Genomic DNA, 18,788 nt, shown 5'->3' on the forward strand with positions numbered 1-18,788 from the left:
CAGTACAGCACAGTACAGTACAATACAGCACAGTACAGCAATGTACAGTATAGCACAGCACAGTACAGTACAGCACAGTACAGCACAGTACAGCAAAATACAATACAGTAAAGCACAGTACAGCACAGTACAATACAGCACAGTACAGTACAGTACAGTACAGCACAGTACAGCATACACAGCACAACACAGCACAGCTCAGCACAGTACACCCAGCACAGTACAGCAGAGTACAACACAGAATAGCATAGCATAGTACAACACAGAATAGCATAGCACAGTACAACACAGCTCAGCACAGCACACACAGTATAGCACAGCACAGTCACACCCTGCAAATAGTCATCTTAAAGCTTGCGTTAATTATTGGTTCTGTCAGTGCTAGTGAGATGCTGGTTCAGTCCTACCATTGACTTTCTGCACAGACTGTACTGTATGTTGCTCTGCTCTGGATAAGTGCATGGGCTGAAGGACGGCATTGGACAATACATGCATTGTATTGTGCATTAAAAAGTAATTTACAAAATAATTACAACAATGAGGTGAGGCGTGCAGGAGTTACGATTCTGATAAGTGAGTGCTACAGTAGAGTGGTATTTGTTTTACGTGCTGCGTAGCATTGCTGCAAGCACATGTAAACCCCATGTGAGGTAGATGGGAAAATAACACTTCTGTGTGTTATCACTGTATCATTTCAGTCCCCCCAGGCTGTTTGTATGCTGTAGATAGACAGATTACGGTCCTGTAATGTTCAGACAGGTTGGAACATGCCAATGATATGCAGGGTAAAAAAACAAGATGTTTAATTGTCACATACGGATAGGTGCAGTGTTGTTTTACAAGGTCAGCCATGGTACTAGGTACATAGTACCGAGTACATAGTTCTAGGTTTAAGTGCCTTGCTCAAGGGCACGTCAGCAGATTATTCAAACTAGTGATCTTTCAGTTACAGGCCCAACGCTCTAACCGCTAGGCTACCTGCCACCCTAGAGAGAGAGAGAGAGAGAGAGAGAGAGAGAGAGAGAGAGAGAGAGAGAGAGAGAGAGAGAGAGAGAGAGAGAGAGAGAGAGAGAGAGAGAGAGAGAGAGAGAGAGAGAGAGAGAGAGAGAGAGAGAGAGAGAGAGAGAGAGAGAGAGAGAGAGAGAGAGAGAGAGAGAGAGAGAGAGAGAGAGAGAGAGAGAGAGAGAGAGAGAGAGAGAGAGAGAGAGAGAGAGAGAGAGAGAGAGAGAGAGAGAGAGAGAGAGAGAGAGAGAGAGAGAGAGGCTGCTTGAAACGTTCCCTTAATTCATCTCCTCCTTTTTCCTCTCTTACGAAGGCAGAGCTTTTCAATGCCTTCCATTTCCACCAGAGCTGAAGTCTTAATTGCTTGCGTGCGAAGCATGCCGCTGCAGCACTAGTGAAGAGACCCAGAGAGACTGTTAGACAGCCTGCTCAAGGTTATTTAAACCATCACAAAGAAAACGAGAGAAAAAGAGAAAAAAGAAAACTCTGCATCTATGTGGAAACTACATTAAGAAAGTGTTTGAAACAGACAATGCCCTATCCTTGGCTCCCTCTGCATCACACTGCTGTGTTATTGAGGCCCTGCCGCCTTTCTTCCACAAGCTACAGCGACTCCAGCCAAGAGGGTCCAGTCAGTCTAAATTAAGCTCTGGCATTTCAGTGTACAATAGGCCCGTCACTGGGGTTTGTTTTGGTGCGTAGAATATGGATTAGGCCATATTATTGGGGGATTACGGCTCTAAGAGGGAGATAAGAGGATAATAATGGAGACTAATAGAGATCAAGAGAGGACAGGGCTTTCTTTGAGAGAGACAGACAAAGGGGCTGACGCTATTGGCTCTGTGTCTCTATACCCTCCATACCCTCCCCTCCTCCCTGCCCCACTCTGCCCTGCTGAGACCTTCTAAATGGGGGCGACTGCCCTTCCATCAGCCCCCTCCCCTGGTCCCTTGAATAACAACTGGTAATGAGGAATGGTGCCCCTGTCTATCGACGTCTACACACATACACACACACACACTCACACACCCCCCTCTCCATCACTCATGTGTCAGAAACCCAACCTGGTCTCAGGGCATTTCGTATGATATGTTACGTTTCGTATGGTATGTATTCATTTGTGGGTATCCATCATCCATTTCATATGATATGGTACGAATTACAGTTAGTATGATATGTTACAAATTCTCATTTGTTGTGGCTAACATTAGCTAGGGGGCTAACGCTAACTTTAGCTATCTGGCTAACGTTAGCTAGGTTATAGGGTTAGGGTTTCAGGTTCTAAATGAACCTATTAAAACTCACGGACGATTAGTAAAGCTTAACCTGTCTAGGAACGGGGTTCCGCTAGCCAACAGCCAATGAAATTGCAGGGCGCCAAATTCAATCAACAGAAATCTCATAATTCAAATTTCTCAAACATACAAGTATTAGACACCATTTTAAAGATACAATTCTCATTAATCCAACCACAGTGTCCGATTTCAAAAAGGCTTTTCGGCAAAAGCAGAACATATCATTATGTTAGGTCAGCAACTAGTCACAGAAAGCATACAGCGATTTTCCAACCAAAGAGAGGAGTCACAAAAAGCAGAAATAGAGATAAAATGAATCACTAACCTTTGATATTCTTCAACAGATGACACTCCCGGGACAACATGTTACACAATACATGTATGTTTTGTTCGATCAAGTTCATATTTATATCCAAAAACCTCAGTTTACATTTGGCTTTGCCTCCAAAACATCCCGTGAATTTGCACAGAGCCACATCAATTTACAGAAATACTCATAATAAACATTGATAAAAGATACAAGTGTTATTCACAGAATTAAAGATATACTTCTCCTTAATGCAACCGCTGTGTCAGATTTTTTTTTTTAATTACGGAAAAAGCAAACCATGCAATAATCTGAGTACGGCGCTCAGAGACCAACACAACCCAAACAGATATCCGCCATGTTGGAGTCAGCAGAAGTTAGAAATAGCATTATAAATATTCACTTACCTTTGATGATCTTCATCAGAATGCACTCCCAGGAATCCCAGTTCCACAATAAATGTTTGATTTGTTCGATAAAGTTAATAGTTTATGTCCAAATACCTCCTTTTTGTTAGCGCGTTTACCTCAGTATTCCAAATTCATGACGCGCGATCACTAGGAACAGACAAAGTCAAAAAGTTCCGTTACAGTCCGTAGAAACATGTCAAACGAAGTATAGAATCAATCTTTAGGATGTTTTTAACATAAATCTTGAATAATGTTCCAACCGGAGAATTTCTTTTGTCTTCAGAAATGCAATGGAACGCAAGCTAACTAGCTCGTGGCACTCTGGGAGAGACCTTACTCAATCCCCTCTCATTCGCTCCCACTTCACAGTAGAAGCATCAAACAAGGTTCTAAAGACTGTTGACATCTAGTGGAAGCCTTAGGAAGTGCAATATGACCCCATAGACACTGTGTATTCGATAGGCCAAGAGTTGAAAAACTACAAACCTCAGATTTCCCACTAAACTTCAGAGTGTATTCTATCCAAATCTACTAATGATATGCATATATTATCAACTGGGACTGAGTAGCAGGCAGTTTACTCTGTGCACGCTTTTCATCCAAACGTGAAAATGCTGCCCCCTAGCCCAAACAGATTAAACCACGTTTGTTCTCCCATTGGGTCATACAGCTGCATAAGACATATACATATTTCCACAAGTGGTAATATATACCCCAATTTTGGTGGAGTCTCCTCCTTCTCTCTAAACATGACATCTTTATTACTAGGCAGGAAGTTACAGTTGAAGTTGGAAGTTTACATACACTTAGGTTGGAGTCATTAAAACTCGTTTTTCAACCACTGCACAAATTTCTTGTTAACAAACTATAGTTTTGGCAAGTCGGTTAGGACATATACTTTGTGCATGACACAAGTCGTTTTTCCAACAATTGTTTACAGACAGATTATTTCACTTATAATTTACTGCATCACAATTCCAGTGGGTCAGAAGTTTACATACAGTAAGTTGACTGTGCCTTTAAACAGCTTGGAAAATTCCAGAAAATTTGGTCATGGCTTTAGAAGCTTCTGATAAGCTAATTGACATCATTTGAGTCAATTGGAGGTGTACCTGTGGATGTATTTCAAGGCCTACCTTCAAACTCAGTGCCTCTTTGCTTGACATCATGGGAAAATCAAAAGAAATCAGCCAAGACCCCAGAAAAAAAATTGCAGACCTCCACAAGTCTGGTTCATCCTTGGGAGCAATTTCCAAACGCCTGAAGGTACCACGTTCATCTGTACAAACAATAGTACGCAAGTATAAACACCATGGGACCACGCAGCCATCATACCGCTCAGGAAGGAGACGCGTTCTGTCTCCTAGAGATGAACGTACTTTGGTGCGAAAAGTGCAAATCAATCCCAGAACAACAGCAAATGACCTTGTGAAGATGCTGGAGGAAACAGGTACCAAAGTATCTATATCCACAGTAAAACGAGTCCTATATCGACATAACCTGAAAGGCCGCTCAGCAAGGAAGAAGCCACTGCTCCAAAACCGCCACAAAAATGCCAGACTACGGTTTGCAACTGTACATGGGGACAAAGATTCTACTTTTTGGAGAAATGTCCTCTGGTCTGATGAAACAAAAATAGAATTGTTTGGCCATAGTGACCATCGTTATGTTTGGAGGAAAAAGGGGGAGGCTTGCAAGCCGAAGAACACCATCCCAACCGTGAAGCATGGGGGTGGCAGCATCATGTTGTGGGTGTGCTTTCCTGCAGGAGGGATTGGTGCACGTCACAACATAGATGGCATCATGAGGCAGGAAAATTATGTGGATATATTGAAGCAACATCTCAAGACATCAGTCAGGAAGTTAAAGCTTGGTGGCAAATGGGTCTTCCAAATGAACAATGACCCCAAGCATACTTCCAAAGTTGTGGCAAAAAAAATAAAAGCTGAAATAAATCATTCTCTCTACTATTATTCTGACATTTCACACTCTTAAAATAAAGTGGTGATACTAACTGACCTAAGACAGGGACTTTTTACTAGGATTAAGTGTCAGGAACTGTGAAAAACTGAGTTTAAATGTATTTGGCTAAGGTGTATGTAAACCTCCGACTTCAACTGTAAGTGATACGGGGCCACAAACTGTTCCTTCTCCCTTAAGGTGACCTGACCTGACCTCGACCCCCTTTCTCACTAATCCACAGCTCTCCATCCTTATCAGTGCCTGCCAACATGTGATTATATTTCCTTTACTCAATACATTCCAAGCTTAATTACATCCACCATATATATACCTTCCACCTACAGATAACCATTCACTTCTGGTGTAGACCCAGACTTTGGCACCCCTCATGTCTCCAGTATAACTGGATTTTTTTTAAGTTTAGAAATCCGAACCCAAAGGTTAGGGTTAAGGTTAGGAATTAGGTTAAAGGGTTAAGGTTAGGTTTAGGGGAAGGGTCAGCTGAAAGGGTTAAGGTTAGGGTTAGGATTAGGGGAAAGGTTAGCTAACATGCTAAATAGTATCAAAGTAATTTTAAAAAGTAGCAAGTAGTTGAAAAGTTGCTAATTAGCTGAAATGCTAAAGTTGTCCATGCAGCGATTCAAACACGCAACTTTTGGGTTGCTAGACGTTTGCGTTATATGCACACCCATCCAACCCTACCATTCACGCTCCTTTTGTTTTTGCCTTAATTAATCTTCTGTTTTATGTAAACATACCATTCGTAACATTTCATACTAATTTGCGTGTCCATGGTTTACAGTTACTATGTAACGTGTAGTCTATGAGACCAGGCTGCAGAAACCTTTGGGCCCATGCATTACCATGGCAGCGGTCGCTCCGCATGGGTCTACTGGGGGATCGATCTCAATGATCAGCAGAACATTACACTCATCCCTTATTCATGGCCCACAGGTACAACAATGACGTGAAGCACATCAAGATCCTGACCAGAGATGCCTGCTTCCACATCGCAGAGAACAAGAAGTTCAGGAGTATATTAGTGAGTCTGTTTCCCTTTCATAGCACCACCTCTGCATTTCGCACATAAATAAATCACTCAGCGTTTCTTTAATTAAATGTCAAAACATGAATTTATTTTTAGCCCCTTGCTGTGTGAAAATAGCTCTGATTAGAGGTGGATTACTGGTGTGATTTACTTTACTGCCCGTAGGCCTTGTAGAGAGTTATAGACAGGGATCGGTCCAGGGTGGATTGGATGTGTTCTCTCCCTTCTATTCACCCAGGATTGTGTTTCCTTCAGCTGCGGTTAGAAAGACATTTTACTGTTAGTCCTACTCTGTACATGTATGCTACTTTTATTTCACCCAAACTTTTAATCTTCATATTAAGTTAATCATGTTGTTGTTTTCATTTAATTGGTATTGGACAGAGGACATTTTAAAACAGATTTAGAATTATATAGAGCACACTACTATTTTTTCATAAATAATTTTCATGCCAATGGTGTTGTTGTGTGAGGCTATTTGGCTAATTGTGAGAATATGTGTGTGTGTGTGTGTGTGTGTGTGTGTGTGTGTGTGTGTGTGTGTGTGTGTGTGTGTGTGTGTGTGTGTGTGTGTGTGTGTGTGTGTGTGTGTGTGTGTGTGTGTGACAGGAACTAATTGAGTACTACAAACACCATTCATTGAGGGAAGGCTTCAGAAGCCTGGACACCACACTGCAGTTCCCCTACAGAGAGCAGGAGAATGCTGCTATGCTCCACACCAACAGACCTGGAGGAAACAGTGAGTATAAAAATACCACTACATACACAACACAACACGAACACAGTACAACACTACATACACAACACAACATGAACACAGTACAACACTACACTCTTAGAAAAAAAGGTGCTATCTAGAACTAAAAAGGGTTATTCGTCTGTCCCTATAGGAGAACCCTTTGAAGAACCCCTTTTGGCTCCAGGTAGAACCCTTTTGGTTCCAAGTAGAACAATTTTGGGTTCCATGTAGAACCCTTCCACAGAGGGTTCTACATGGAACCCAAAAGAGTTCTTCCTGGATGTAAAAAGGTTTCTATCTGGAACCTATAATGGTTCTCCTATGGGGACAGCCGCAGAACCCTTTTGGAACCCTTTTTTCAAAGAGTGTACACATTAATTAAGGCACTGCCTCCTTTAGGTCTGTAGTCAGGACCTGCAAATAACAATCAAACTCTTCATCACTGAATTTCGATTCCTATCATGTGATGACTGCCTACCATGACGCTGAATACTAACCTCCCAGGAGAGATATTTGGCTAGGTACATTCATGCATGCTTTTGTTTTGGGTAAGCTCTTTGCTGAGACAGTGAAAATATGAATTATACTGTATACTGCTCTTTCTTTTTACTGTCTAGTGAAGGGATGCAGGTCTAGTGGCAGTTCTAGAAACAGGCTTTTTACTGTCTAGTGAAGGGATGCAGGTCTAGTGGCAGTTCTAGAAACAGGTTTGGTTGAAAAAAAGGAGAGTTTGTTATGAACAGTACCACAGAAACCTGGCTTAGAATGGTGTTGCTATGGCTGCGATAGCTGACTGATAAGTCTTGGGTAAAGAGTGTGTGCTGGGTGACATTTCACTGTGAGCACAGCAACACACCTAGAGAGAGGACATTTTATTACATTTTTACATACTGAGACAAGGATATCCCTACCGGCCAAACCCTCCCTAACCCGGACGACGCTATGCCAATTGTGCGTCGCCCCACGGACCTCCCGGTTGCGGCCGGCTGCGACAGAGCCTGGGCGCGAACCCAGCCCAGCCTGGGCGCGAACCCAGAGACTCTGGTGGCGCAGCTAGCACTGCGATGCAGTGCCCTAGACCACTGCGCCACCCGGGAGGCTATTATAATCAAATAGTGTATAGTATCTGACACTTTCTGTGGTGTGTGGACTGGTTTGTGGACTGGTTTGTGGACTGATTTGTGGACTGGTGTGTGGACTAGTGTGTGGACTGGTTTGTGGACTGGTTTGTGGACTGATTTGTGGACTGGTGTGTGGACTAGTGTGTGGACTGGTTTGTGAACTGGTGTGTGGACTGGTTTGTGGACTGGTTTGTGAACTGGGTTGTGGACTGGTTTGTGAACTGGTTTGTGGACTGGTGTGGACTAGTGTGTCAACTTGTGTGTGAACTGGTTTGTGGACTGGTTTGTGGACTGGTGTGTGGACTGGTGTGTGAACTGGTGTGTGGACTGGTTTATGGACTGGTGTGTGGACTGGTGTGTGGACTGGTGTGTGGACTGGTTTGTGAACTGGTTTGTGAACTGGTTTGTGGACTGGTGTGGACTGGTGTGTGGACTGGTGTGTGAACTTGTGTGTGAACTGGTTTGTGGACTGGTTTGGGGAAGGCTTGTGAACTGGTTTGTGAACTGGTTTGTGAACTGGTTTGTGGACTAGTGTGTGGACTGGTTTGTGAACTGATGTGTGGACTGGTTTGTGGGCTAGCTTGTGAACTGGTGTGTGGACTGGTTTGTGGACTGGTTTGTGGACTGGTTTGCGGACTGGTGTGTGAACTGATTTGTGGACTGTTGTATGAACTTGTGTGTGTGAACTGGTTTGTGAACTGGTTTGTGGACTGGTTTGTGGACTGGTTTGTGAACTGGTTTGTGGAGTGGTTTGTGAACTGGTTTGTGGACTGGTTTGTGGACTGGTTTGTGAACTGGTTTGTGGACTGGTGTGTGGACTGGTATGTGGACTGATTTGTGGACTGGTTTGTGGATTGGTTTGTGAACATGTTTGTGGACTGGTTTGTGAACTGGTTTTTGGACTGGTTTGTGAACTGGTGTGTGAACTGGTTTGTGAACTTTTTTTTGGACTGGTTTGTGAACTGGTTTGTGGATTGGTGTGTGGACTGGTGTGTGGACTGGTTTGTGAACTGATGTGTGGACTGGTTTGTGGACTAGCTTGTGAACTGGTTTGTGAACTGATGTGTGGACTGGTTTGTGGACTGATTTGTGAACTGGTTTGTGGACTGCTTTGTGAACTGATTTGTGGACTGGTATGTGGTCTGGTTTGTGAACAGGTTTGTGGACTGGTTTGTGAACTGTTTTGTGGACTGGTTTGTGGACTGATTTTTTGGACTGGTGTGTGAACTGGTTTGTGGGCAGATTTTGCGGACTGGTTTTGTGGACTAGTTTGTGGACTGGTGTGTGGACTGGTTTTGTGGACTAGTTTGTGGACTGGTGTGTGGACTGGTGTGTGGACTGGTTTTGTGGACGAGTTTGTGGACAGATTTTGTGGACTGGTGTGTGGACTGGTTTTGTGGACTAGTTTGTGGACTGGTTTGTGGACTGATTTTGTGGACTGGTTTGTGGACTGGTGTGTGGACTGGTTTTGTGGACTAGTTTGTGGACTGGATGGTTCTGAATCTGTTTCTAGTTCTAGTTTTAATAGAAGTGATTCTCAATCGGAGTCAGAATGTAGTGGTGGTCCCTGTCAGTTAAAACGGTGTTAGTAGCACTGTGTTACTGTACATCATGAATACTGTATAGTCCTGTACTGCTGGTACAGCATGGATAAGACGTGGCATGTTGGATCCCAGTGGTGAGGAAGGGGTTAAATGCAGTACCCGACACTGGCAGCACACCCGCAGCACTGGAGCCTCTCTCTGGGGTTGATGGAGAGTTTATGACGCATCGCAATCAGTGCTGAGATTAGATTTCATTGTAGCACCATATGTCACCGTGTGAAAAGCGCAAGAAAAACTCCCAGGATTCGCTGAAGGTCGTGTTGCAAGTGCTGGGGAAACACAACAGAACCGAAAGGCAGAGGATCTTTGTGAGTCAGAAGCTGGATGCTGCATGTCTCACTTTTCATTCCGCTTGTCACTCAAATGGCTCTCGAATGTCTCTCGGCCTAAAAACAAACACACATACAGAGAGGAAGGATGGAAAACAACTCGTCCCTCACTGAGATAATTGAATTCCAACCTGTTTTTTTCTCTCTCTCTCTTTTTGTTATCTCTCCTTCTCTCTCATCCTCTCTCCTCCTCTCTCCTTCTCTCTCATCCTCTCCTCTCTCATTCTCTCCTTCTCTCATTCTCTCTCATCCTCTCTCCTTCTCTCTCCTTCTCTCTCATCCTCTCTCCTTCTCGTTCATCCTCTCTAAGGCCCCAACTCATAGAATTCAGCTCCATTCTTTACTTGTAAATCACTCTTTTGTGTAGTTGTTCATTTCTATCAGCATGGCTGAAATGCCAACGCAGTTGATGTTCTGTTTTGGACATGACTCTGCTGTGTATGTCTGCATATCTCAAAACCCTCCTGGTCCCTGTTGATTTATACCAAAAACAACCCCAGCAGCATCAGACTTCCCAGTTGGAAAATGGAATAAGCAGGATGGAATAAGCAGGATGGAATAAGCAGGATGGAATAAGCAGGATGGAAAAGCAGGAAAATTGGCAAACCAGGGAATTTGGAGAAAGTTACTGGAATTGACAACCTTAATCAACTCTCTTGAGGACCATAGCATCGCTGGTGATCCATCACACATGGGTAATATGTAGGTTATTACCTGCATGATACAGTATGTGTCTAGAGGAAGCTGGCCACTCAGAGGCGGTCGTATGGAAACATATTTCCTGCAGAGGAGAGAGAGAGATATAACCTACAGATATTAAAATGCTCATCAGATTTCTCCTCTGATCTTCCTCCCTGTGATAGAAACCAGGCTTTCAATGAGCTTCTTCTAATATCCATTTTTTGAGGATATGCTTGCAAGAGTTGACCAGGGAGTCTGGTTGGTGTATGTTGCTTGCGTGCCTGCACACTCGTGTGTGTGTGTGTGTGTGTGTGTGTGTGTGTGTGTGTGTGTGTGTGTGTGTGTGTGTGTGTGTGTGTGTGTGTGTGTGTGTGTGTGTGTGTGTGTGTGTGTGTGTGTGTGTGTGTGTGTGTGTGTGTGTGTGTGTATGAAGTTCGTATTCATATGATTATGACCCAACACAGCAGACAGTGGGTTGTTAGTATGGATAGGCAGCAGTGGCTCATGAATAAAATGTCTCTGTGTGGGGCTGTATAGCAGCAGTTATTAGGCCTGTGACTGTGAGCAGGGTAAACATATTGCATGGTTGACATCAGCTCTGTTGCATTGCTCTGGGCCTGCTGGTCAGACGGGGATTCATATGGTAGCAGGATGAGGGCCAGAACTGCCAGAGCGGATAGCAGGTGCATGGGGTGGCAGGATGCTTGAGAGGGGTAAACACGCACACACACAGTCTGGACACAAAGAAACACAGTTGGGTAAATTTCATTTCAATGCTATTAATGTAAATTCAATATCTCATAAAATATGAATGGGCAGCGTTTGAAAAATGTACTGTATGTTAAATAAATCAATGTGTCCATTTATCGGAAATCAACACATTCATAAAAGGAATGGACATTTTCAAATAACTGATTTGAACTTCAGTTTTGTCCCTGGATGGGTTTTTGAATAGAAATAGGAAATAGGAAAGTAGTCCAGCAGAGCATTCTACGGGGGACAATCATTTAGCTCAGTGAAGTTGCTGTGGTTGTTTGGGTTTCTGGTCAGAGGATATTTTCATGTCCTATCAAACTGCACTGTTCTGCTGCCAGCTACTTCTTTTGCCTGTAAACTTTGAGTTGGGATTAAACATGCTTTCCCTTCGCTTCTCTCTCCTTTATGCTACCCTGCCCTCTTCCCCTCCACTCCTCTACCCTGCTTTCTCCCCTTTCCTCCCCTCTTCCCCTCCACTCCTCTACCCTGCTTTCTCCCCTTTCCTCCCCTCTTCCCCTCCACTCCTCTACCCTGCTTTCTCCCCTCCCATCCCCCCCTCTCCCCTCCCCTCCCCTCCCCTCCCCTCCCCTCCCCTCCCCTCCCCTCCCTCTCCCTCTCCCTCTCCCCTCCCCTCCCCTCCCCTCCCCTCCCCTCCCCTCCCCTCCCTCTCCCTCTCCCTCTCCCTCTCCCCTGCTTTCTCCCCCCCCTCTCCCCTCCCCTCCCCTCTCCTCTCCTCTCCCTCTCCCTCTCCCCTGCCATAGCCCCATTGCTCTGTGGGCTGACGTATGTAACTCCTGCCGGCTACAGCTTTGTTCCTCCCTCCTCCGCTCCTTTCTGGTCAGGTACAGGTACCACTTTTTATTTCTTCTCCTTTCATTTTGGGCCCTGACTGTTTAGCATGCGCAGTGTGCCACATCTCACATCCCAGCTCCCTCCATCTGCCTGGGTGTGTGTGTGTGTGTGTGTGTGTGTGTGTGTGTGTGTGTGTGTGTGTGTGGGTGTGTAGGTGTGTAGGTGTGTAGGTGTGTGTGTGTGTGCATGTGCATACATAGCGTTTGTTTGTATTTGTGTTACCACCAAGATATGGCCCAAGTAGATTGACCCTGACTGGGTCATCATATCACACCCCAGTGACCCTGAATGGCACCTCTTCAGACCAATCAAAATGCCCTATTTAAGCTGTCAGGCCAGTGAAGCATCTTTCCACAGCAGCAGTAGTATTACAGTCCAAACCTGCCATGTACCCAGCAGAGCTAACCAGCTCCAGTTCCATATCTGTCTTTTCCCATTGTTATCTTGCATGACTGCAGCTCATAGACAGACAGACAGACCGGTCTCTACCGTGTCTTCACAAGCCAAGGTATTTCACATCAGCAGCAGCAGACACACACCCACACACACACATGCCCACACAGCCAGCCTGCCTTTCTCTCTCTCTCTCTCTCTCTCTCTCTCTCTCTCTCTCTCTCTCTCTCTCTCTCTCTCTCTCTCTCTCTCTCTCTCTCTCTCTCTCTCTCTGTCGCTCTCTCTCTCTCTGTCGCTCTCTCTCTCTCTCTCTCTCTGTCGCTCTCTCCCCCTCTCTCTCTCTGTCGCTCTCTCCCCCTCTCTCTCTCTGTCGCTCTCTCCCCCTCTCTCTCTCTGTCGCTCTCTCCCCCTCTCTCTCTCTGTCTCTCTCTCTCTGTCGCTCTCTCCCCCTCTCTCTCTCCCCCTCTCTCTCTGTCACTCTCTCCCCCTCTCTCTCTCTGTCTCTCTCTCTCTGTCGCTCTCTCCCCCTCTCTCTCTCCCCCTCTCTCTCTGTCACTCTCTCCCCCTCTCTCTCTCTGTCTCTCTCTCTCTGTCGCTCTCTCCCCCTCTCTCTCTCTCTCTCTCTCTCTCTGTCGCTCTCTCCCCCTCTCTCTCTCTCTCTCTCTCTCTCTCTCTCTGTCTCTCTCTCTCTTTCTCTCTCTCTCTGTCGCTCTCTCCCCCTCTCTCTGTCGCTCTCTCCCCCTCTCTCTTTCTTTCTTTCTCTCTCTCTCTCTCTCTCTCTCTCGCTCTCTCTCTCTCTCTCTCCTGGCTGTATTTCAGATGGGATGTGTTGAAGCATCATAATAAAACAAAGCTATGGTCTAATCACAGCACCGTACTCTACAATACACATACAAAATGTATGAAGACATCATTGTAGAGCAACAGGCTTTTTTTGTGTGTATGCAGTCTATGGTCTGTTAAAGATAACGTAGCATCCAAGTAGAGACAGATTGGAGGAACCTTTTAGTGTTTCTCCCTTCAAACGGGCTGGTTTATAATCAACCCAGTCACCCATATGAGTGTGGATTACGCTGTTGACACAATCAAGCCCACAATCAAAACAGACACTTCATTTGGACCTGGCTTTGCACATATCATTTATTTAAATGGGGCTGGGCTAAGACAGGGGGAAAAGGGGGGAGAGAGAAGAGAGTGATGCGATTATGCACGCCTCCACATCTCCCTCCAGACTGTGTCTGTCTGGGGTGAAAGAGAGGATAACATCCATCTCAGTGTGAGAGAGAAATATGAGTTGGTCTTATGTAGAAGCTGACTTCTTATTTTGAAGTGTATGATTAACCATCCCTCTCGTTTTCTTTTCTCTTTCTCTCTTTACTCTTTTATTTGCTTTTCTCTCTCTCTCTCTCTCTCTCTCTCTCTCTCTCTCTCGCTCTCTCTCTCTCTCTCTCTCTCTCTCTCTCTCTCTCTCTCTCTCTCTCTCTCTCTCTCTCTCTCTCTCTCTCTCTCTCTCTCTCTCTCTCTCTCTCTCTCCCTCTCTCTTTCTGCCCCCCCCCTCTCTCTCTCTCTCTCTCTCGCTCTCTCTCTCGCTCTCTCTCTCTCACTGTATCTCTTTCCCCCCCCTCTCTCTCACTGTCTCTCTCTTTCTCTATCCCTCTCTCTTTCTGCCCCCCCCTCTCTCTCTCTCTCTCTCTCTCTCACTCTCTCACTTTCTCTCTCCCTCTCTTCCCCTTCTCTCTCTTTCTCTCCCTCTCTTCTCTCTCCCTCTCTTCCCCTTCTCTCTCTTTCTCTCTCCCTCTCTTCCCCTTCTCTCTCTTTTTCTCCCTCTCTTCTCCCTCTCCACAGTGTTCACCCCTAAGGTGATGGGTATGGCGATAGCCCGCTATGACTTCAGCTCCAGGGACACCAGAGAGCTGTCTCTACAGGAGGGAGACGTAGTCAAGATCTACACCAAGTCAGGAGCCAATGGCTGGTGGAGGGGAGAGGTCAGCGGCAGGGTGAGTGGTCCCTCCAGACGCCAATCAATCTCTCCATCCAATCACCTATCTGTTATCCCTGTGGGGAGGTGGGGAGAGAGAGTCAAGTACAAAACAAGCAACATACAGTACATACCATATATACATACCAACATGGTATAAATGCTTCTCTCATGGTTAGGTCTCTGTATCCCTGTTTGATATTGCCTATGAACAGGTCCTATTCAAATGCATTATGTATGTAAGTATGTTATTGTGTGAGTGTGCAGTTATGTGTGTGTCTATATCCAACTTTGACAATTGGTCTAAGAAGTATGTATGTGAGTGGCTCCCCACTAGGGAAACAATGGTTGAATCAACGTTGTTTCCACGTCATTTCAACCCAAAAATCTCCGTGATGACGTTGCATCAATATGGAAAATGTATTTGATTTTCAAAAAGGGCATTTAGTATTTTTTTACCCAACTTTTAATGATATGGTAAAATGTATTTATTGATTTCACGTTGAATTCACGTAAGTTGACAACTCAACCAAATTGAAATGAAAACTAGACGTTGAACTGACGTCTGTTGCCCAGTGGGTCTCAAATAATGTGAGTGTGTTTGTTTCGAGCTGCTGTGTAGAACTGAGATCTGTTCCCTGTTATTGAGCCCTGGTGTCTGTCTGTCTGTTGACTCTGCTCTAGTGATCACTAAACAGTGTTCTGGAGCAGAGCTCTGCACTGTGTCCGTCTTCAGAGTGGAATAGATGGATCGGTGCTAGCTAGTATCGCAATACTCTAAATGCCATTGTGGTTGTGGGAATAGAGCTTCTCTCTCTCTAGTGAATCAGATAATACGAGGAAGTAGGCTGGTGAAGGACTGCTGCTGGATGCTATTATCCCTGCACAGCTGTAGCCTTCACAGACAATAAGCTAACATGCTAACTCGTTTCAGCTTACTGGTTAGCTTGTTAACTGGCTAAAAAGCTAACTGGTTAACTGGCTAATAGGATAATCACTCTGCCAGATGCCTATTGAAAAGTATCACCATCATAAGCCACTCAGGTGTCGTCTTGAAGGTTATGGGGGGGGGGGGGGGGGGTGTGTGTGTGTAACAACAGTCCACATACACCCACACACACACTACCGCTATATTTTTAACAATAATTTTTATTATTTTTATCGCAGGTGGGCTGGTTTCCATCTACCTATGTGGAAGAAGGAGAGGAGTGAAAAAGAAAAATACTGTTTGGTTTAGTACTGGACCCTCTATGGTTGATCTGACAGCTTGCTGAGATGGGACTTCCTTATCTGGGATTCCAGCCCTCCTATTGGCTGTCAGCGACGTCCCAGAGACCTTTGGGAAAAGAGGGGTTTCTCGATGAACTAGTGACTGGTTCTCTCTGCAACAGTCTAGTGACTGGTTCTCTCTGCAACAGTCTAGTGACTGGTTCTCTCTGCAACAGTCTAGTGACTGGTTCTCTCTGCAACAGTCTAGTGACTGATTCTCTCTGCAACAGTCTAGTGACTGGTTCTCTCTGCAACAGTCTAGTGACTGATTCTCTCTGCAACAGTCTAGTGACTGGTTCTCTCTGCAACAGTCTAGTGACTGATTCTCTCTGCAACAGTCTAGTGACTGGTTCTCTCTGCAACAGTCTAGTGACTGATTCTCTCTGCAACAGTCTAGTGACTGATTCTCTCTGCTCTGCTCCACCACTTCAACAGCTTTGTTGTCAGCAGGGGAAGGACCTTTGCCAGAACCCAGTTCTCTCCTTCACATCCACCTCTCTCCCTCTGTCAATACTGCTACCGCAAGTTGTCGCTGAAATATTTAAATGCTGCCCATCCATCTATCCATCCATCCATTTATCCATCCGTCCACACCACCCAGAATATAGCTAAGACTGTGTAAGGATTTGGAAAAGTGAAAGAGAAAAGAGAGAGAGAGAAGAGACACACACACAAATACACACACACAGGGCGGCAGGTAGCCTTGTGGTTTGAGCGCTGAAAGGTCGCTAGTTCGAGTCCCCAAGCCGACAAGGATAAAAATCTGTCAATGTGACCTTGAGCAAGCTACTTAACCCTAATACTGTCATGAAACACCTCCCACACCCATCCTCACAGATTACAATCTCTGCCACTGAACACGACACACGCACAGGTTGACGTTTATTGGGATGAATATTGTCCTGGAGGCAGAGCTGAGCGGTCTTTGTTAGCTGGTCCAGCCACAAGGTCAAAATAGTTTATATCGTAAAAAATATTCGCTTTTTGGTCTTAATTTAGGGTTAGGCACAAGGTTAGTAGTGTGATTAAGGTTAGGGTTAAGATTAGGGATTAGGGATTTTATGACTTTGTGGCTGTGGCAGCTAGTGACCACCCTGCAGAGCTGCATCTAGTACATGAGTCATCCCAGTAAATACCAACCTGCCACACACACAAAAGATGAGAGAGAGGGATGTTGGGGGATATCATCGCCACCCCGCCCCTCATGTTCTCATCTCTCCAGCTGTACAGCAGGCTGGGTTAGGGGCTGCCGCTGTGTGTTGATCTGATAGGGACCTGGCTGGCTTGTCAGGGAACAAGCTAGTGATGCGATGCTACCCTACGACGGACGCAAGAGGCCCCCGCTTTCTCTTCTCTCTCTTCTCTCTCTTCTCTCTCCGCTCTTTCTCTTCCTTCTGACAGAAAACAAAAGGGAATACTCTGATTGGCCTGTAAACACTGTCTCATGTTACCCCTACTGATGGGGCCTCCAGCCCTCTGTCTTCTGTATCTTTCTTTCTTCCTCTCTCTTTGTCTCTCTTTCTCCCTCTCTCTTTCTCCCTCTCTCTTTGTCTCTCTCTCTTTCTCTCTCTCTCTTTGTCTCTCTCTATTTCTCTCTCTTTGTCTCTATTTCTCTCTCTTTCCCCCTCTCTCTTTCTCTCTCTCTCTTTGTCTCTCTCTCTTTCTCCCTCTCTCTTTCTCCCTCTCTCTTTGTCTCTCTCTCTTTCTCCCTCTCTCTTTGTCTCTCTCTTTCTCTCTCTCTCTTTGTCTCTCTCTCTTTCTCCCTCTCTCTTTGTCTCTCTCTCTTTCTCTCTCTCTCTTTGTCTCTCTCTCTTTCTCCCTCTCTTTGTCTCTATTTCTCTCTCTTTCTCCCTCTCTCTTTGTCTCTCTCTCTTTCTCCCTCTCTTTGTCTCTATTTCTCTCTCTTTCTCCCTCTCTCTTTGTCTCTGTCTCTTTCTCCCTCTCTTTGTCTCTATTTCTCTCTCTTACCCCCTCTCTCTTTCTTTCTTTCTCTTACTCCCTCTCTCCCTTTCTCTCTTTCTCCCTTTCTCTTTCTCTTCTTTTAACCCCCTTTTTTTCTCCCTTTCTTCTTCTCCTTTTCCTTATCTCTCTTTTCTCTCTCCACTCTCCCCTCCCCTCTCCCCGGAAGGGGGTTTCCAGTAGACGTTCCAGGCAGTGCCTTCCTTCCTTCATAATCCTCTAATGAGAGGGATTTAGCAACATTTGAGGGAATAATGACTTCACACTGAAACACACTCAGAAACACACTCCGGCAGGCGGATCAGGCCGTATAATAATGTAAAAGTCACCACAGACAATGCAGTGTAATAGTCAGTACAGAAGAACATGGGAGGTGATGTGATCAGTGTTTTCACTCATGCGGCTTTTTAGTCCCAATGCAATTGCACCAGCATCTGTATGCCGTAGTCTGAACCCTCTGACTTTGATTGACAGGTTTATGCTATGCCACAATGTGTTCATTACAGTTCTGTGAGGTGATAGTTCAGGTGGTGGTGTCTGGGAGGAGAGCTGCTAGACAAACACACATGCACAAACACACTCGGGCACACACACACGGCACAGCCATAACCGTCTTCAGTTCACCCATTCAATATCCATACATACTCCATAGTATAATATTGAATGATCATACAGTACATACGCGATGTATATACTATTATAAAGATTATATTGTGCAACAAAACATATGAAATCATCAGGGTTATAACTATAAAGGGGAGGTATTCAATGCCTCAGCAATGTCTCTGTCGTCTGGGTGGTATTCACTACGCACCAAATGGGAGCAAGCAGACTTAAACAGGAAGGGACTACCTGAACAATAATACACGCTCATATTCGTTTTCAATTGTTTTGCTACGGTGTGCACTAATGAATACAACTCTGCTGTCTTCCTGTGGTTCTTTTGTGTGTTGATGCTGGTCATTGAGGCACAAAATGGATTATGATGTGAATCTGGTCCTCAGAATGCTGGGAAATGTAGTGTTTGAACTGTAGTAAGGAATCAGTGGAGTGAAAGACTGTCCTCTCCTGTGACTCTCCTGT

At 45.1% G+C, this 18,788-nt stretch overlaps 1 protein-coding gene across 1 annotated transcript in view; it reads left to right on the plus strand.

The window, feature by feature from the left end:
- The window catches only part of LOC120028131 (guanine nucleotide exchange factor VAV3), a 134,652-nt gene extending 117,336 nt beyond the window's left edge, over positions 1-17,316 (plus strand). The window contains exons 24-27 of the mRNA XM_038973325.1: positions 5,931-6,018; positions 6,634-6,763; positions 14,345-14,496; positions 15,645-17,316. Coding sequence (XP_038829253.1) covers positions 5,931-6,018; positions 6,634-6,763; positions 14,345-14,496; positions 15,645-15,689 — 415 coding nt within the window. The 3' untranslated portion in view covers positions 15,690-17,316. The remainder of the gene's footprint in view (positions 1-5,930; positions 6,019-6,633; positions 6,764-14,344; positions 14,497-15,644) is intronic.
- Positions 17,317-18,788: the final 1,472 nt, after the last annotated feature.

This window comes from Salvelinus namaycush, chromosome 33 (genome assembly GCF_016432855.1).
Source record: "Salvelinus namaycush isolate Seneca chromosome 33, SaNama_1.0, whole genome shotgun sequence".
In the NCBI taxonomy this organism is placed as follows: domain Eukaryota; kingdom Metazoa; phylum Chordata; class Actinopteri; order Salmoniformes; family Salmonidae; genus Salvelinus; species Salvelinus namaycush.